At 38.7% G+C, this 18,392-nt stretch overlaps 1 protein-coding gene across 1 annotated transcript in view; it reads left to right on the plus strand.

Moving 5' to 3' along the window:
• The window catches only part of huwe1 (HECT, UBA and WWE domain containing E3 ubiquitin protein ligase 1), a 201,263-nt gene that overhangs the window by 60,357 nt on the left and 122,514 nt on the right, over nt 1-18,392 (plus strand). The window contains 9 exon segments of the mRNA XM_034172372.1: nt 31-138; nt 321-422; nt 694-774; nt 11,589-11,695; nt 14,617-14,794; nt 15,854-15,945; nt 17,256-17,458; nt 17,601-17,658; nt 17,753-17,929. Coding sequence (XP_034028263.1) covers nt 31-138; nt 321-422; nt 694-774; nt 11,589-11,695; nt 14,617-14,794; nt 15,854-15,945; nt 17,256-17,458; nt 17,601-17,658; nt 17,753-17,929 — 1,106 coding nt within the window.

Here is an 18,392-nt window from a genome sequence, read left to right on the forward strand (position 1 = left end):
GGTGTTTTAGCCAATATTATATATTCTCAGTGACAGAGGTTGCCATGGAAAGCAGCCCTGGCCCATCAACATCTTCTGGTTCCAGATCTGAGGTGGATCACCAAGTGCAGAGCAGTACTACTAATACTCCTCGTGCAGGTACTCTCTCTCTCTGTGTGTGTGTGTGTCCATCCATTTTCTTCCGCTTTATCCGGAGTCGGGTCGCGGGGGCAGCAGCTCCCGCATATATATATATACGCACGCACATTGTTTTTAAGTTTATAAAGGCTCATCAATAGCATTTGTTGTGTTTATGAATATTATAATTTCTCATTGACTAGGTATGCAGTGTATCCCTCAGAGGGCCGCTCTGTTGAAGTCGATGCTGAATTTTTTAAAGAAAGCCATCCCAGACCCCACTTTCTCTGATGGTATCCGCCATGGTGAGCCATCTTTATTTATTCTTAAAATCAGATTTGTCTCTGTCTCCCCCACAATGTTTGTGTATAGGCAATAAGAAAATGAGCTGATCACACTTTGTTTGGTGTATATATTTAAATGGTAACAAAAAGGGAGATCTTTAGGTGCCTAAAACGTGACAGGATACATATTTCTCTGTTAACCAATTGTAGCTGTGTTCATGTCTTCATTTATTTGTTTCATTATACAAATTTTTAACGTGTGTGTGTATGGTCATCTTCTTTCTCTCACAAGTAATGGATGGGTCGTTACCTACCTCACTCAAGCACATCATCAGCAATGCAGAATATTATGGCCCGTCACTCTTCTTGTTAGGTGAGTATCCTATATACGGTCTGTACTGACGTGTACTTGGTTTCAAACATGCTACAGGTGCCCTGACACTAGCACGACTTTGATCCGCGCAATTGCACGCACATCGTCGTGACGATCCCACCTGCTGTGTTCCGAGCTGGACGCCGCGCTTTGTACCATGCTCCCTATATAAAATAATTATTTTGTAGCGGATTAATCATTTTCTCTTCAAGTTGGCTGTTGAAAATGGTTCTAATCGCTTCCTGAATCACAGAGGACTGCTTCAGCAGCAGCTTTTCACCGAAATCCATCTGAATCTTTCCAATGGTTTCCAACTGGCTGTCTCTAACAGTTTCTGAAAAAATTTCATGGAGCAAAGCGGCAGCCTCTCAAGCCATTTCCCTGACAATAAAAATCCGACGAGGGGGGTGGACAATGACGCAACCGACAGGCATGAAAAAACTCACGCATGCGCACGAAGGTTCAAGCTTGTCTGATGCAAGTGCACATGATTCAAATCCATATAGTTTTTGAAAAAAATAAAAAGGTCGGATACTTTTTTAACAGACCTCGTAATCATTCAGCCGAGCCGTGTTCTGATGTGGTGCACTGATGCAATCATTCGCACTCACATCAAGTGTTTTTGAATTGGTTGCGTAATGTTCACATCACTAATGCGTGATGGAGATTTTGAACATTTCAAAATATTCTTTGCACACTTGCACGAAGCTATGCACAGTTTACAACGGGTTTGAGACGAGTTTACTCTTGTGCACGCCAGAGTGCGTGAAAGGCGTGGATCAAAGTAGTGCAATCGCCAGGGGGTCTTAAGCAACATAGCATTACTTAAGTACTGTGAAACGTGTGAGCAAATTAATGCCTTTTCCACAGTCAGGTGTACCAACTTATGAAAGAATGTGTGCCAGCTTTTTTCATAGTTATCCCAAACTGTTTTGATGCTGGACAGTATTTGCTACACTTGCTTGTAGCTAAAACTTACTGCTCCTGAAAACTGCATTTATCTTTTGTCTAACCAGTTTTTTGTATATTTTCTGGTGAAATTGACAAATGATTGGTTGCATCTTTTTCAGATACTGTGAATTTTCCAGAGATGATTGCTAGTTCTGTCAGACGAGTAAAAACAAATTAACCTAATTAATTACTAGGTTTTCAATTAATCTAAATTAATTGCATTAAATGAATTGAAAATATCACTCCTCAAATCGCAAAACACATACACAGGCTCTCAAACACAAAATCCACAGAAGAAAAAAATTACTCTTAAAAGCAATTAGAGAAATATTTTACTGTGTAAAAATAAACCTTGCAGTCTGTAAACTTTGCTAAAATGGTGCATTATGGACAGTGGTGGGCACAGCTAACCAAAAAGTTAGCTTTGATAACCATTAATCAGATAACTGAAAAGTTATCTTTTATGACGATAAACCGATAAACTGCTAAAAAAAATTTTATCTTTATTACAGATAACCAATAACCGATAACTATTAGTATTGATAAAGTCTTGAAAAGATACCAAGGCACTCATCTAATAAAAAAGTTAAAATGCCTTAATTTTATGGGCAAATTATAATTAAAAAATGCACTTCTTCAACGCGTTTCGGCTAGAAGCCTTCATCAGGAAGTGAACACTCATTCTGAGACAAGTCTTAATTAAAAACCTCAAAATAGGTGGGTCAGCAGGTGTGAACAATTGGATCATCACTTAACCAATGAGTACAAAGTCAGATAAAGGGTATTCAAAGCTGGGGGGGAATGGCCAACAATGGGCCTAGTGTCTGCCCAGCAATACAAAAATCTGTCAAACATATAAATACATTGCATATCACTGGGACAATAAACTCATTAAAATAAATGGCAATATTCTATATCTTCATTGAGACCCGGGCATATAGTTGCTTTTAATCTGAAAATCCAAAAAGTCTTGCGTTGATTCACCTGTTTTATCCTATTGCCTCCTCTTATAGTTTGTGGTATGTGATCAATGCCAATAGCCCTTAAAATAGAAGGATCACTATTATGTTTATCCTTAAAATGACGAGCCATAGGATAATTGTCATTTTTAGTTCTTATGGCATACTTATGCTCTGAGACTCTATCCTGTAAACGGCGTTTAGTTCTGCCAATGTAAAACACATTGCAGACTGGACACTCTAATTTGTAAATCACAAAAGTAGTTTTACAATTAATAAAATGTTGTATTTCATAAGTATTATCTCCATGTGTATCATAAAATGTATTACATTTAACCACATTAGAGCAATGGTTATACTGACCACACTTAAAGCTGCCACACCGTTTGACTGATAGCCAAGTATTTTTTTGAAGGTGCTGGCAAGTAGCTATGAAGAAGTTTATCGCTCAAAGTAGGCGCACATTTAAAGCTGAATATAGGGGGTTCCAAAAACACATTACCCAGAGAAGCATCACATTGTAGTAAATTCCAGTTTTTCTTGATAATATTTTTAATGTGATGTGATTCTGTACTGAATCTAGTGGAAAAAGACCCTTTCAGATTTCTGTCCTGCAGTCTTATTTGTTAAGAGACTGCCGTTATAGACTTCTTGCTCTATTTTTAGCACTTTTAAGGACTCTCTTTTTATAACCTCTTTGAATAAATCTATTTTCCATCTCAGCAGCTTTTTGATCAAAATCATTTATTTCATCGCAAACCCTTCTAAGTCACATAAACTGGCCATAGGGTATGCTATCTTTAAGGTGTCTGGGATGGAAACTCTTAGCATGTAAAATAGCATTACGAGAAGTAGGCTTTCTAAAAATGATAGTATGTAAAAAGCCAGCATTATCTCTGAAAATTTCCAGATCCAGAAAACAGATCTTTTGCTTGTCAAATTCCAGAGACAGTTTGATGTTTCTATTAGTGCAGGGGTGCTCACACTTTTTCAGCATGCAAGCTACTTATAAAACGACCAAGTCAAAATGATCTACCCCACTACAAAAATGCAAAACATATAATTATTTTCAGATGTATTGAGGATTCTTTGTATGTACAGTGTATGTTGATGTACCTTGCATAACCGAATGAGCCAATATTGCACAACACACATAAAACTATTAACATTTTTTTGTAATTACCTGAGTTTACTTTGATAACTTGCACTGAATTGAATAACCCAGGGATGCGTAGTCCGGACAGTAGCTACTGACAGCCAGCCTCAAGCACACTTCCAAATGTTCATCAGTCATGGTGGAACGGTATTTGGACTTAATGATCTTCATGTAGGAAAAGGCTGACTCGCATAAATAAGTGGAGCCGAATAATGCAGTCAAGGAGGTAGCACATTTCCTCATGTTGGGGTACTTTTCCTCTGTGATTATCAAATTCTCTGGATGAGTACGTTGGAGCAAAAGAAAGGCCCTTAGATAGGACGTCAATGCAACTTTCAGGTAGAGGCTTTCCTGATATATTAATCACCGTGTCCCTATGCGGCTCCTCAGAACAGGCTTGGTGACTTTTCCTTCTCCCTCTTCTTGTTGGTCTTTTCTTTTTGGTGTTCTTTGTTGTCTCTGGGTAGTCCTTCGTTGCTTTGCTCTTTGTTGCATCTCTCTGTGGTCTAAAAAAGTCACCTTCCTCAGTAGTTGAATTGGAGCTTTGGTGTGCTTCCTCATCGCTGCTTGTAAGATTAAAAGAAACTGTCCTAGGTCTTCTAGGAGATTGAGAAATCTCTCGCCGTCTGTGGAATTGGTTTTTCCATGTGTAGACATTGCCCCTTTTATAATCCATTTCATCTCTTTAAATTTTCTAAGCTTCTCCTGTTTGAGCTTCTGAGTGAATTCCTTTAGATCTTCTTTCAGCTTAAGCTCTAGTTGGGTGACCTTTTCATGATCTTTATGCTGTGCAACACTCTTTTGTAGTTCCTCTATTTCATTTTTAAAGGCTTCTCTGTCTTTATTGGCCTCTTCTATAAGTAACAGCATTAAATCAAAAGAGCACTTATTCAAAATGGCTTCCCATCTGTTCTTAAAGTCTGATTTGTCTACTCCCCCATAAGATGGAAATTTTCTTAGTCTCAGTCCTTTTGGAATTATATCTCTCCTCCAGTAGTCTGAAAGTATAATCCCGTGTAGATCTAATTTTATGTCTTTGATCATTAAATTCTTAAGATCAGTATCCATGTCCAGGGAGACTGAAGAATCCATTTCCTCTAAAAGGGAGTTGGTACTGATGATCTGTCGGCCTTCCTCTGGAGTAAAGGGAAAAACTGGTCCACATCTTCATCAAGATCAAGTTTTCTGGATCTGGAAATTTTCAGAGATAATGCTGGCTTTTTACATACTACAATTTTTAGAAAGCCTACTTCTCGTAATACTATTTTACATACTAAGAGTTTCCATCCCAGACACCTTAAAGATAACATACCCTATGGCCAGTTTATGCGACTTAGAAGGGTTTGCGATGAAATAAATGATTTTGATCAAAAAGCTGCTGAGATGGAAAATAGATTTATTCAAAGAGGTTATAAAAGAGAGTCCTTAAAAGTGCTAAAATAGAGCAAGAAGTCTAGAACGGCAGTCTTTTAACAAATAAGACTGCAGGACAGAGATCTGAAAGGGTCTTTTTTTCCACTAGATTCAGTACAGAATCACATCACATTAAAAATATTATCAAGAAAAACTGGAATTTACTACAATGTGATGCTTCTCCGGGTAATGTGTTTTGGAACCCCCTATATTCAGCTTTAAACGTGCGCCTACCGCCTACTTTGAGTGATAAACTTGTTCATAGCTACTTGCCATCACCTTCAAAAAATACTTGGCTTTCAGTCAAACGGTGTGGCAGCTTTAAATGTGGTCAGTGTAACCATTGCTCTAATGTGGTTAAATGTAATACATTTTATGATACACATGGAGATAATACTTATGAAATACATTTTATTAATTGTAAAACTACTTTTGTGATTTACAAATTAGTGTCCAGTCTGCAATGTGTTTTACATTGGCAGAACTAAACGCCGTTTACAGGATAGAGTCTCAGAGCATAAGTATGCCATAAGAACTAAAAATGACAATTATCCTATGGCTCGTCATTTTAAGGATAAACATAATAGTGATCCTTCTATTTTAAGGGCTATTGGCATTGATCACATACCACAAACTATAAGAGGAGGCAATAGGATAAAACAGCTGAATCAACGCGAGACCTTTTGGGTTTTTAGATTAAAAGCAACTATATGCCTGGGTCTCAATGAAGATATAGAATATTGCCATTTCTTTAAATGAGTTTATTGTCCCAGTGATATGCAATGTATTTATATGTTTGACAGATTTTTGTATTGCTGGGCAGACATTAGGCCCATTGTTGGCCACACTTTATTTTTTATTTTTTGTTTTGCCCCAGCTTTGAATACCCTTTATCTGACTTTGTTCTCATTGGTTAAGTGATGATCCAATTGTTCACACCTGCTGACCCACCTATTTGAGATTTTTAATTAAGACTTGTCTCAGAATGAGTGTTCACTTCCTGATGAAGGCTTCTAGCCGAAACGCGTTGAAGAAGTGCATTTTTTAATTATGATTTGCCCATAAAATAGACATTTTAACTTTTTTATTAGATGAGTGCCTTGGTATCTTGTCAAGACTTTATCTGTGCTAGCCCTCTACCAAAGAGCACCATCTTAAAACAGATTTAGTTCCAAGTAGCACTCCAACTCTTCAGCTTTTCTAACTATTAGTATTGATTTGGACGCGGCCACATCAGATTACACTGTCGGCTTCTGAGAAAACAGTTTCGTTTTAGGCGCCGCAGGAGTACTGGGTAAATTCAAGGATCACAAACACAAAGAATACACGAAAAATGAATAAATTAAAAAAAAATAAACAAACACTGTCATTATCTTTCAAAAGCAGTAAAACACAGTAGAAGTCAGTTTATTTCGGTATTCGATACACCGTCATTTACGAACTAAAAGCTGCCGCTTTTTTCACGTGCTTTCAACCCTGCGGCTTAAACAACTGAAATACATCCACTAATGCAATGATTGGCAGAGTAAAATACATAGTAAATATAAATTCTTACCTGTTAGTTTCAGTGGGATTCATCTGAATAAATAATCCACATAAAGCATCCTTTTTAAAAAATCCAATACAGTGTCGAAACGTGAAGAAAAGTCCCTCCCTCTGTACACACACCTGCGCCATGAGAGCTCCTCTCCCCCACCGAGTCTTGGCGATTAAATTACAGCCGCAAAGAAATAAAATGTTAAAATTAGTCTGTTTTGTTTTTGTGTCGAGTGGACAAGTCACTGTAACATCCAAAGTGAACCTGAACTACGCTACCCACAATGCTCTCTACGTCTACCGGCCAGTCATGTTTTGCGCTTAATGATGTCATCAGCAAGCGACAGGCAGCCAATCTGCTCAGTGGCTATAAACACACCATAAACGGATTAAAATATTTGATTTTAGTGTTTACAAATGTTTTTGACCGTTAACATTTTCTTTGCTGGTAAAGTTTATCGGACTGAAAGTTATCGGAACTAAATTTATCAGAAGATAATTGGTCCGATGATGGTTTTAAAACTTATCTGAAAAGCTAATCCAGTAGCAAAAAAAACATTGGCTTTGATCATTATCTGCTATTGGATTAGCTGAACTGTGCCCACCACTGATTATGGACATACTGAGTATGATTTATTGCTGCACTTTAAAATAGATTTTGAAAATTTTTATCACTTCAAATAAGGTGTTGCTTTGTCTAATGCAGCAATATTAATTTTGCTTGTCTGTTTTTTTCTTGGGGGGTATGTGTGTCTTGGGGTGGGGCTTTTAATAATGTGATGTAAAAATCACTGGATTTGAGGGATGGGTTATTTCAGTTACATGCAGTTGTGCTCAAAAGTTTACATACCTGAGCAGATTTTTTTTTTTTTTTCCTTTTTTGGGTGTTTTTCAGAGAACACTTTTTAAATAATTTTTTTTTTTTTTCACTCATGGTTAGTGGTTGGGTGAAGCCATTTATTGTCAAACAACTGTGGCTTTACCCAACTGTTGGGTGAAACCATTTATCGTCAGACACGAAGCAGAAAGTACAACCACATTACACCCATTTTGGCATCCCTTCACTGGCTTCCTGTCCCAGTGAGATCAGATTTTAAGGTTCTGCTACTAACCTATAAAATTATTCATGGACTGGCACCTCCCTACCTAGCTGACCTAATTAAACATTACGTACCGGCCCAGGCTTTACGTTCTAATGCTGTGTTCACACCGGGCGTGATCAGACGCTACAAATTTGCAGGGGTCGCATGGCGACGGACGCGCCTCCTTCGCCTGGTGTGTCGCTCTGCTTTTGCTGTGAAAATTCGCCCCGGTGCGGAGGAGCTTCCATTCTGCTCGCCGGCTCCGGTTGTCAGTCAAGGTAACATGACGGACCTTGATCACACGGAGCGAGTTGTTGTGGAAAGCTGACAAACGTCATGAGACGTTCCCAGTTCAGGGAGTATCATTATTTGCTGCAGGAGCTGCGTCTGGATGACGGCCGCTTTCAGCGGTCCTTCCGCCTCTGCGGGACCCAGTTTGAGGACCTCCTGTCCCATTCACACGCGCACATGTAAACAATAAAAAAAAAGAAAGAAAGAAACTCTGCTGCCTGCTGTGGGGCTGCAGCTTGCTATTCCCCCAAAAACTGTCATAATTGTGTTTAGAAACCAGTCACCATTTGTTTTATTATACATCGGTGTAGTTAATAAGTAAAATCTCCATGGACAATTCGCTCGCGCGTGCACGTAAAATTAAAGGAAAAGAAACTCCGCTCCCGCTGCTGCGGGGCTGCTGATCGCTTCAAAAACTCTGTCATAATTGTGAAATAAAGGACAAAAGAGACATAAGTCCTGCTCACAGGCTGCTACCAGATACAGGACATGTTCACATCTTCAAACTCCAGACATCTCCACGTCACTACATATTCTTATCCTGATTGGTCATTGCGACGAGACGAAAAAGTTCAGATTTTTCAACTTGGGGAAGAGGGCGACGTGATGCGACGCAATATCATGCCACAAACGCGCCAATTGCTCAAAATCGCTTCACTCGCGGCGCTTCATTTGCGGCGCTTCATTCGTGTCCATCGCGGTGCACTGCGTGACTTGGCTCCAAAATGCATCGTTCCATAGGGATTACATGTCGCTGCTGTCCCTCACGTCGTGCCCGGTGTGAACGCAGCATTAGGGTGCAGGACTACTTGGTCTCCCTAAGGTGAATAAGAAGTCTGCTGGTCACAGAGCTTTCTCTTATCGTGCCCGTTCTGTGGAATGATCTCCCTGCGTCAATAAAACAGTCAGATTCTGTGGAGATTTTCAAGTCCAGACTTAAGACGCACGTATTTTCCCTTTCATATGGCTAGCATACTGGTACAGTTTTGTTTTATGCTTTTTACTCTTTTAATTAATTTATTAGTAATTGGAGCGGGCTGCGGCCTCAACTTTACCTAAATTCTGGGTCTTTTAGTGAAGTTTAGGGCTAGTGGTTGGCGATCACCTTAGTATTTTTCTGTTTTTCTTGTTGTTTAATGCTGGCAAATTATACAGTATTTTTTGTCTTTCTAATGCCTGATTCTGTTTTTTTCTCTGTTTAAGGTGCAGCGCCATCCAGAGATGGGAGTTGTATTCGTGTTGGCGTTCCTCCTGTCCTGTGCGCCAATAGCATTTCTTGTATATTCGTCTGTGAATTGTTCTGTAATTTATGTTTGTAGCATGGCCCAAGCAGAGGGTCACCCCTTTGAGTCTGGTCTGCTTGAGGTTTCTTCCTCAGAGGGAGTTTTTCCTTACCACTGTTGCTCTGGGGGTTGCTAAGGTTAGACCTTACCTGTGTGAAGCGCTTTGAGGCAACTCTGTTGTGATTTGTCGCTATATAAATGAAAATAAATTGAAATTGAAAACTGTCTCTTTTTAAATCATAATGACAACAGAAAATACCCAATTGACCCTGATCAAAATTTTACATACCCAGGTTCTTAATACCGTGTATTTCCTCCCTTTAACATCAGTGACATCTTGGAGTCTTTTGTGGTAGTTGTGGACGAGGCTCTCTGATGGTAAAGCTGCCACTGAATGTCTTGGATTTTGTATACATCCGTTAGGAAGAAATACAAACTGTATGACACTCTGATAAATCTGTATAGAGTAGACAGTTCTCCTAAACTGACTGTGCAAGGAGAAGAGTGAGGAAAGCCACCAAGACACCCAGATAACCCAGAAAAAGTTATAGATTTATGTGGCTGTGATTGAAGAAATTGTACACAGTGCTAAGTCTTCATTTTGTCTCCAGTTATACAGCTTCATGATCAAGTGGTATAGAGGAGGAGGTTCTTTATAAAGATGATCTGAAAGTTTAGTTACAAATTGCTAGAAGGTACATCTGAGATGCAAGCCTAGATTTGATGCATTTTGATGAAACAATATCCTTCTCTCTACTCCACTGTGACACTCAAATTGTGCAAAATATTATGTTGTGTTCATAGACAATGCCTTCTGAGTTTTATACAAGTATGTTTGAAAGGAAATTATTATACTGATGGTCCTGAATGGTACCTTAGAATACATAGAGGCCCTTTTGATTCTTCTCACAATGTTGTTGACAGATGGCAATAATTTTGAAATGTACGTATACTGTCTGTAGACGGTAACATTAGTTTTTGAAGAATGTATATCATCACATCTGTTATTTTGTATAAAGTTGTTGGCTTAAGCGTGAGTAAATTTTATAGAAACCAGGAATTGATGAAATTTAGATGACCGTCAAACTTCATGGATACAAATATTAGCAGAAATAACTACCTCAAGTTAAAAATACACTAGAGATATTTTGCAGCAACAAAATGTTTTTATATTACTATAAAAACAATGTTTGAACAAGGTTTTTATTATTATATGACTGAAATTAATTTTGACATATAAATCACTGGACGTACATGGGTGATTCTTTAACTACGGGCACTATTGGCCTTGTAAATGTAATTTCCACCACACCATTGCCTTACAATATAAAGCGCCTTGGGGCAACCGTTTGTTGTGATTTGGCGCTATATACATGTGCTCTGATGTCACTGTTTATCTCCATAGAAACTACCCAAACAATCTTTCATACAAACTGTTTAAAGGGACATTACAGTGTTGTGGTGGAAATTACGGCAATAGTGTGGGACAACTACATTTTGTTTAAAAAAAAAAATCACAACAGTTGTATGACATTGTATACCCCAATTATGTTTTGATTATTTTACTGATATTTTATTCAGAGATATTTTAAAACATTAGAAAAAACGTTTCTTTACCATTCATTTTTATCATTGAAGATCAAAAGTCTGGGTGTGGGACAAACACAAAATGACTGTTTGCATATAATGATGCTGAAAAAAGGTGAAAAAGTCATCATAGACTACTAGAATAAATTTCTTAACACACTTTCATTGTAAAGATAACTATAAAAGTGTGAAATTTCCCCTTTTTTCTGTTTTTCATACAATATGATCAAAGGACATAAGTGCCTGTAGTCTAAGAATCACCCACATAGTGTCTGTAGACAATGACATACATCCCAATTTCCAAGATCCATAGCCAAAAAAGGAGGGGGAAAAAAAACATGGTCTCGTTTTGTAAGTATTTATAAATGGGCAGACAGAACAGCAAGAAAATGTACTTTTTACAAAATAGATGAATACCTGATTGTGAAAAAGGCGTAAACCTTATTATTTAACTTTGTTGTTGTTACTATTATTATTCAGTCTGTCACTGTTTGGGTTTGTCTTTAATTCTTTCTGAAATTTTTTCTTCTCTTGTTTTTGTCATTTGGAATTGTAGCAACAGAGGTTGTGACGGTGTTTGTGTTCCAGGAGCCATCCCTGCTTTCGTCACTGCAGGATAATGGTCTCACTGATGTTATGCTCCATGCCCTTCTCATTAAAGATGTGAGTCTCAGTTTTACTTGTGCTGTCATTGTCTTAATCATCTTCTTTCTCTTTGACTGTTTGACATTGTTTTTATTGTGATTATATCCAAGTAAGGCCTCATCACATGTACTGTTCACATGTGTACTCAGTTGTGTGACTGAGTTCGAATGTGGTAAACCACACTTGAGCTCTTTGTTGCAGACATGTTGAAACAATCAAGATTTCATTGTATTGTAATTGTTTAGCTTTTAGGTCCCTGTCACAGCTTGACGATTTAGCCAGCGTATGCCTACATATGCGAAATGCGTTGAATATGATGGATACATCAAATAAGCTATACATCTGTCGCACCATGATGATTTAGGCCGCGTATGCTGACAACCCTTGTTTCTTCCGAGTGGTCCGGGTCGGTACTGTATGGTGCGGGTCAGAATGGTTAAGTCTGGCTTGGTTTGTGTTTCCACTGCTGGACGAATGCTTTTGTTTGGCAGGCGAACATATAAATATTGACAAGCACGTCATCGAGCACCTGTACGCTGTTGTGCGACCTCTCCCCTCCACATGGAGGCCAAACAGAGTAATTTTATGTTTGTTTTTTTTTTTGTTTTTTTTTATAAAATTTTTGCCTTGGTGGATCATGGGATTTATTTTCATCATGCTGAAGAATCGACTGATGTCTGTGATAAATGTTGGTGTAAATGAATGAATGAATCGCTGTGATTCTTTCAACCTTTAAAATAAGTTAATTAATAATGTTGTGGCACAAAGAGCCGGCATCCAGCAGACAAACCACAGAGGGACTTCTTTTAAAATGCTACATTTCTTCACCCACAGCAAGGAACTAAAGTATTTTCAGATGTCATTTTCCAAAATCAGGACACTTTATGTGGATATGTTTTCATACGAACAGGTAAGATTGAGACTTTATATTTACTCCATGTGTAAATGTTTTTAATATTTGAAACCGTCTGAACTGTTTGCATGAGGACTGCAGCTTTTATTTGTTCAGTCACTGGACAGCATCAGTGGACAAATTTTGACTTATGAGTTTCTCACAAGAAACATGTCAACAATCGCATAGCTTACCTACAACTTGTGGTAAATGTAAGTAGGATGTATCATCCAACTTACTAGACGTATGCCAGCATTTTTAGTACAGTTGGCATACGCTGGCTAAATCATCAAGGTGTGCTGGATGTTAATTCAGTGTTGAAACAATCAAGATTTCATTATAGTGTAAATGTTTAGCTTTTAATTCAAATTCAAGCTTTTAATTCATTATTCCCAAAAATAATGCATTAACTGTTTGAGCTGCAGCCATTTTATCCACAGTTGTAAGCAGTTGTGATCTTAAGTAATTGGACACATTAAATACAAGTTTTTCCATTCAAATCCTCACTTTTACAGCAGATTGTCTTTAGACATGTTTTGGGATGGATGTACAAACATTTCCAAGTCACTGAAAATGTCTTGGAATTCATTTGTCAGTTATTACAAACAGTACAATCTGTTTGGGTTAGGCATTTAGCAAAACCTGAGTGATTGTGCAAGAACAAGACTAGTGATTGGCCACAAAGACACCCAGACAACTCTGTTAGCTGTAGGCCTCTGTGACTACAAAAACTGCACGAGGCTCAATTTATAAAAAAAAAAAAAAAATTTATCATCCCGTCCACATGCCGAAATCAACCCACATCAATTTTTTCTATCTTATTTTGGCAAATTTTATTGACGGCGGTACAGCTGGTGCAGGACCTGGCACGTTCACTAGGTAGTGAATGTGCTTTGGCCAAAGACTGCTGAAGTTTACCGAGCCGGACCTGGAACTTACTGCTTGTTGCTATTGACAACCACAAACGTGAAAACGATTGCCGCTGAAGCCATGGTATGGGGTGAGTGTTACCCCTGAGGTGACCATGACCGATATTTAGTCAGTATGTATGTGGTATGCTGCACAGTGAAGGTAGCTTGGATGCTAATTGCAATGGTTGCAAGGTGAGTTTTTCCTCATTCGCATCTTCTGTGGCGACTCATTAGTGCCAAAAAGCACTCCTGCTCAGTAGTTTCAGCTGCTTGGTCTGGCCCACAAGGTTTTTTTTTCATGTAGGATTCTTCTGGTATTATGTACGTTTTGTGGATTTTAATCAGACTATTGCAGAGCTGTGAGACTATTTTTGTCATAGTTCTAAATGAAATTTCCCCTAGGGGAGGTCTAATTTCTCGGTCTCAAAATTTTACTGTATCGTTTCTGTTTCCCTCCCTCCCTCCCTCATCACTTTCTTCTGATGTCAAGGATGAGAAACGTTTTTTTTTTTTTTTTTTTTTAAAATGGGTTCTAATGCAAGTTTTGTCTGTTGGATCACCAGTTATATGGCTTTATTTATTTATTTATTTTTTTAAATAAAGATGTGAAATTTCATTTACACTTTGCCAGACATTATTTGGGTGACTCTAGAATAGTGTTGATCTCTGAGCTTGTATAAAAATGTGACAGATGGATGGTTACTTTTGAAAGTTGAGAATGGACTCCTTGTGTGGTTACTATCCTGAGCCTGGTGATTCTGTAGTGTTGTGGATGCGAGTACAAGTGGCATTAGTTGCATGCTCCTAGACCTGATCCTTACCAGTGACCTAATGAAGGAACAATTACTAATTTATCACAGCCTCTAGCCTATCACTCTGTTTTGATCTGTACTTTCCAGTAATGTAATAATGCCTCGTCTTGTTCAACACATTGTCACTGTGACAAATTTAGACTGTGACATTTAAAAACAGTGTGAGTATCACCTGGAATACTGTTGACTGTGATTACATACTCTGGCTCATACTCTGGTATGTGTAAAAATGAAACATGTAAGAGTCCTGCTCTAGTCAAGTTGAACTGCTGACATCCTTTTCCGGGGTCTTCTCCATTTCTTTTGTTTTTTTTTTTTTGCCAGGTTCCTGCCACTCGTGAGGTTTTGGGTTCTCTCCCCAATGTGTTCAGTGCCTTGTGCCTGAATGCAAGAGGCCTGCACTCTTTTGTTCAGTGCCAGCCCTTTGAACGCCTCTTCAAAGTGCTACTGTCTCCTGACTATCTGCCTGCCATGCGAAGACGACGCAGCTCTGACCCGTTGGGTGAGTTGACCCTTATGCACTTTAGATGGATCTCAAATCCCTTGTTTAGTTTCTTTGGGTGACCTGAAAATTAAGTCTGCAGTCATATTGGAGGATGTACTTATTGCTTTATGCTCAGCCAAGCAAGTTTCTTTGAGCTTGTGTTCATTAATTGCTTTCAGCTCCACCAGACAACAAGAATGTCAGCTTTATCAGTATCCAAATATTTATGAATATAAAGTAAGACTGCTTGGTGTGGCAACATTGTTTGACCCCGTTAACAATCAAAGCCAAGTATAGGTCAACTGCTCTGGCAGGAGACAGCAGTGACTACCCACAGAAGTGTGGAGGGAGGAATATCTTGTTCATCTGTCTCTCCATGAGTCTTAAATTTTCTTGATTTATCCCATATGTCTTGTTCTGTGTCATGTGTTCTGAACAACTGTTGAAACTGTGCTGAAAAATTAAGCCAGTGTTTCATTGTGGAGTCGTACCTTGAACAGAATTGCTTACTGGACAATATAGCTGATGTCCTGAATGTTGCTCTCATCAACATAGGTAACCCCATAATTTTGTGCAGTTACAGGTAATTTAACAATAACAATGATCTGATGTTAAGTCCAAAAGTACCCTTACCAAAAAATAGTACTGATAAGTATATAAAAAGTATACTTGAAACATACTTGCATATACTACTTTTTGGTAAGGGTAATGTCTGCTGATTGTGTAAGGCAGAACATTGTTGTCAGTTAAGGACAAAAGTTTTACCATTGTCAGATTCTTCTGTCTGAAGGTTTAAAATAGGGAGAGTGGGGTGGAGGTCTGTGCCCCTAGACAAACAATATTGCAGGCCGCCACTGCATTTGTGCTGTTTCACATCCACCTTTAATGAGTGTCACTCTTGCTACAAAGTCAGTTTGACCAAGGGTGGAGATGAACTGCATTAGATATGTGGACTGTGGATCCTTTTGGAGCATTGTCAGTCAGTTGCAGATTCATTCATGATAACAGTGCATGTGTGAAGGACAGTGTTACCTGTGGAGCCGACTTAATTGCACAGTCTTTATTACATACCAACAGGAGACACTGCATCAAATTTGGGCAGTGCTGTTGACGAACTCATGCGGCACCAACCCACATTAAAAACTGATGCCACCACTGCCATTATTAAGGTGGGTACTTAAGTCAAATTCCCTTTTTTTTGCAGCCTTAGTTACAATGAAACATTGTTAGTAATGAGTCCTCTGACTGCTCTACTCCACTTGAACAGTTGCATTTTATGGCAAAAAGTTGCTATGGGTATCAATAGGGCACTCACCAGTAGAGTACTATTTCCTGATTTGGTAACCGTATTAGGCTTGGGCAGCCAAAAAAGAGATGAGTGGGAGAATTGGTCCCTCCCAGACCAGCTTTCATAAACTAATTCAAAATCAATGACTGCTATCCTCTTGTAACACCAAATTTCAAAAGATATGCATAACGGTGATGAACTGATTAGTTTCTGGTGAACTTTGATGACTAGTTTAGTGTCAAAAACCATCTTGTTTGCCTATGTAATATCACATCTGCTCTGCTCCTCATGTTAGCATCAGTTAATGAAAGGAGTGACACAGAAATATGATGTCCATTATGTAGATAAATTCAAGATGAAATGAACAACAGAAAAGGAAAGTAAAACGGGAGCAAAAGAATAGATACCTGCGACTGTGGATGATGCAAAACGTTATTGTAAATTATCAATGGCTAACTTGAGAAACAGTGTTGCAAAACATTTTGAAACCCTGTTTTGAACATTGTCATGGGGTCTAACAAAATGACTGAAACAGTCGTCTTACACAGATGTAATGTTGCGAGTTTGCCTGAATTCAGATATTTTGTAGTACTTGTGTTAAGGCATTATTTTGTTGTATATGTTGGATTTTTATTACATCTCAGCCTATAGACTGAAGGGGTATTGTCATCACTCTGGAGGCTGGCTGGGTGGGCGGGCATTAGGCAGCATCAGCAATTGGCTTGTTGGCGTGAATGCTCTGGAATCGAGAGGCCTAGGTGTCACCAAACCTACGGGAAAGGTACATCAATGTTGCAAGCCAGATTTTTAATTTTTTTTTTTCTGTTAGCGTGATTGCTTTGGAATGGAGAGGCCTAACAATAGAATAGGTCATCAGACTTAACAGGAACAGTGTATCAGTTCAAGACTTCAGTCAAGTAACCAAGGGGTACCAATGGCAGCTGAACTATCCCAAGTAGCTCTTGGGATAGTTCAAGAGTTACTTTTAACTCCCATGGAGGAATTTACTCAACTAATTAAAACAAAATTCTCTCAAACCAATCAGTCATCAAAGATGAGTAGAGCGCTCACTCAGACACTTAATTGCTGACAATGTTGTGGCATGACTAGGGTTGTAAAACTGTGAACTTTTCCTTTAAAAGAGTTTAATTCTAAGGTGCAGTATAAGTGAAAATAAAACTGTTGTAATAGTTACTGGAGGAAATCTGCAACCTTGGCCGAGCACCCGAGTACATTTGCCAGAAGCCCTCTATTCAGAAAGCGGACAGCACTGTAACGGTGCCACCAGCTCGTTCCAGCCATGCTGCTGAAGAGGCTTCAAGTGAGGATGAGGAGGAAGAGGAGGCCCTCCACACATTCAGTCAACAGCAGGGGGAACCAGAGAGCAACAGACAGTCAGTGCCACTTGAACTGTATGATGCTGAGCTCATAACACAATAGAGTAGAACAAGTGTCTCCAGAACGTGATTGCTGCAGTCACCTTGTTCAATTTCAAAAGCTTTATTTGACAGTTGTTATTTTGTTGGTCACTTTCAGGGTGGTGGGCACTGAGGAGCGGATTCCCATTCCTCTTATGGATTATATTCTGAATGTGGTGGGTGTTTAACAATAGGAAAAATAGTTCTGTACAGCAAAAGCCACCATATTTCTCAGACCAGCTAATGTTTGCAAATACATCTATTTTTCAGATGAAGTTTGTGGAATCCATACTAAGCAACAACACTACAGATGACCATTGCCAGGAGTTTGTTAACCAGAAGGGGTTGCTGCCTCTTGTTTCTATTCTGGGACTACCCAATTTGCCCATAGACTTCCCAACATCTGCTGCCTGTCAGGCTGTGGCTGGTGTCTGCAAGTCCATATTGGTAAGAGCAGAATAACGATTAGTGCAGAGCTCCCTGTTACATATTTTGCATACATGGTACACACTCGAACCTCCGGCTACTGTGGTACAGAGAAGTGCCGTAAAGATGCGAAATGGGGATTAAACTGAACTATTGGGATCAAATTTATTGTTGCAGTGACCAATATGTATAAATCTTCACATGGCAACAAATCTGAATGTATTTCTACAGCTGATGCAGTTTATCAAAGGAGTAGATGCTGCACATTATAGTTTTGTCAAAGGAGCATTCTTGATGTATTTGGCTACAAAGTTATTGAAGTGCTTTTTGTATAACATACTCTCAATAATAATTGAGACACACCAAGAAACTACCAGGAAAAAACAAAACAAAAACATTTGTTAGAATGCATAATGTAAAAGGTACAAAAAAAAATAATCGTGACCATTTTCTATTAGTCAGAGTATGAACTGTTAGGAAAAAG

This window comes from Thalassophryne amazonica, chromosome 6 (assembly GCF_902500255.1).
Source record: "Thalassophryne amazonica chromosome 6, fThaAma1.1, whole genome shotgun sequence".
NCBI lineage: Eukaryota > Metazoa > Chordata > Actinopteri > Batrachoidiformes > Batrachoididae > Thalassophryne > Thalassophryne amazonica.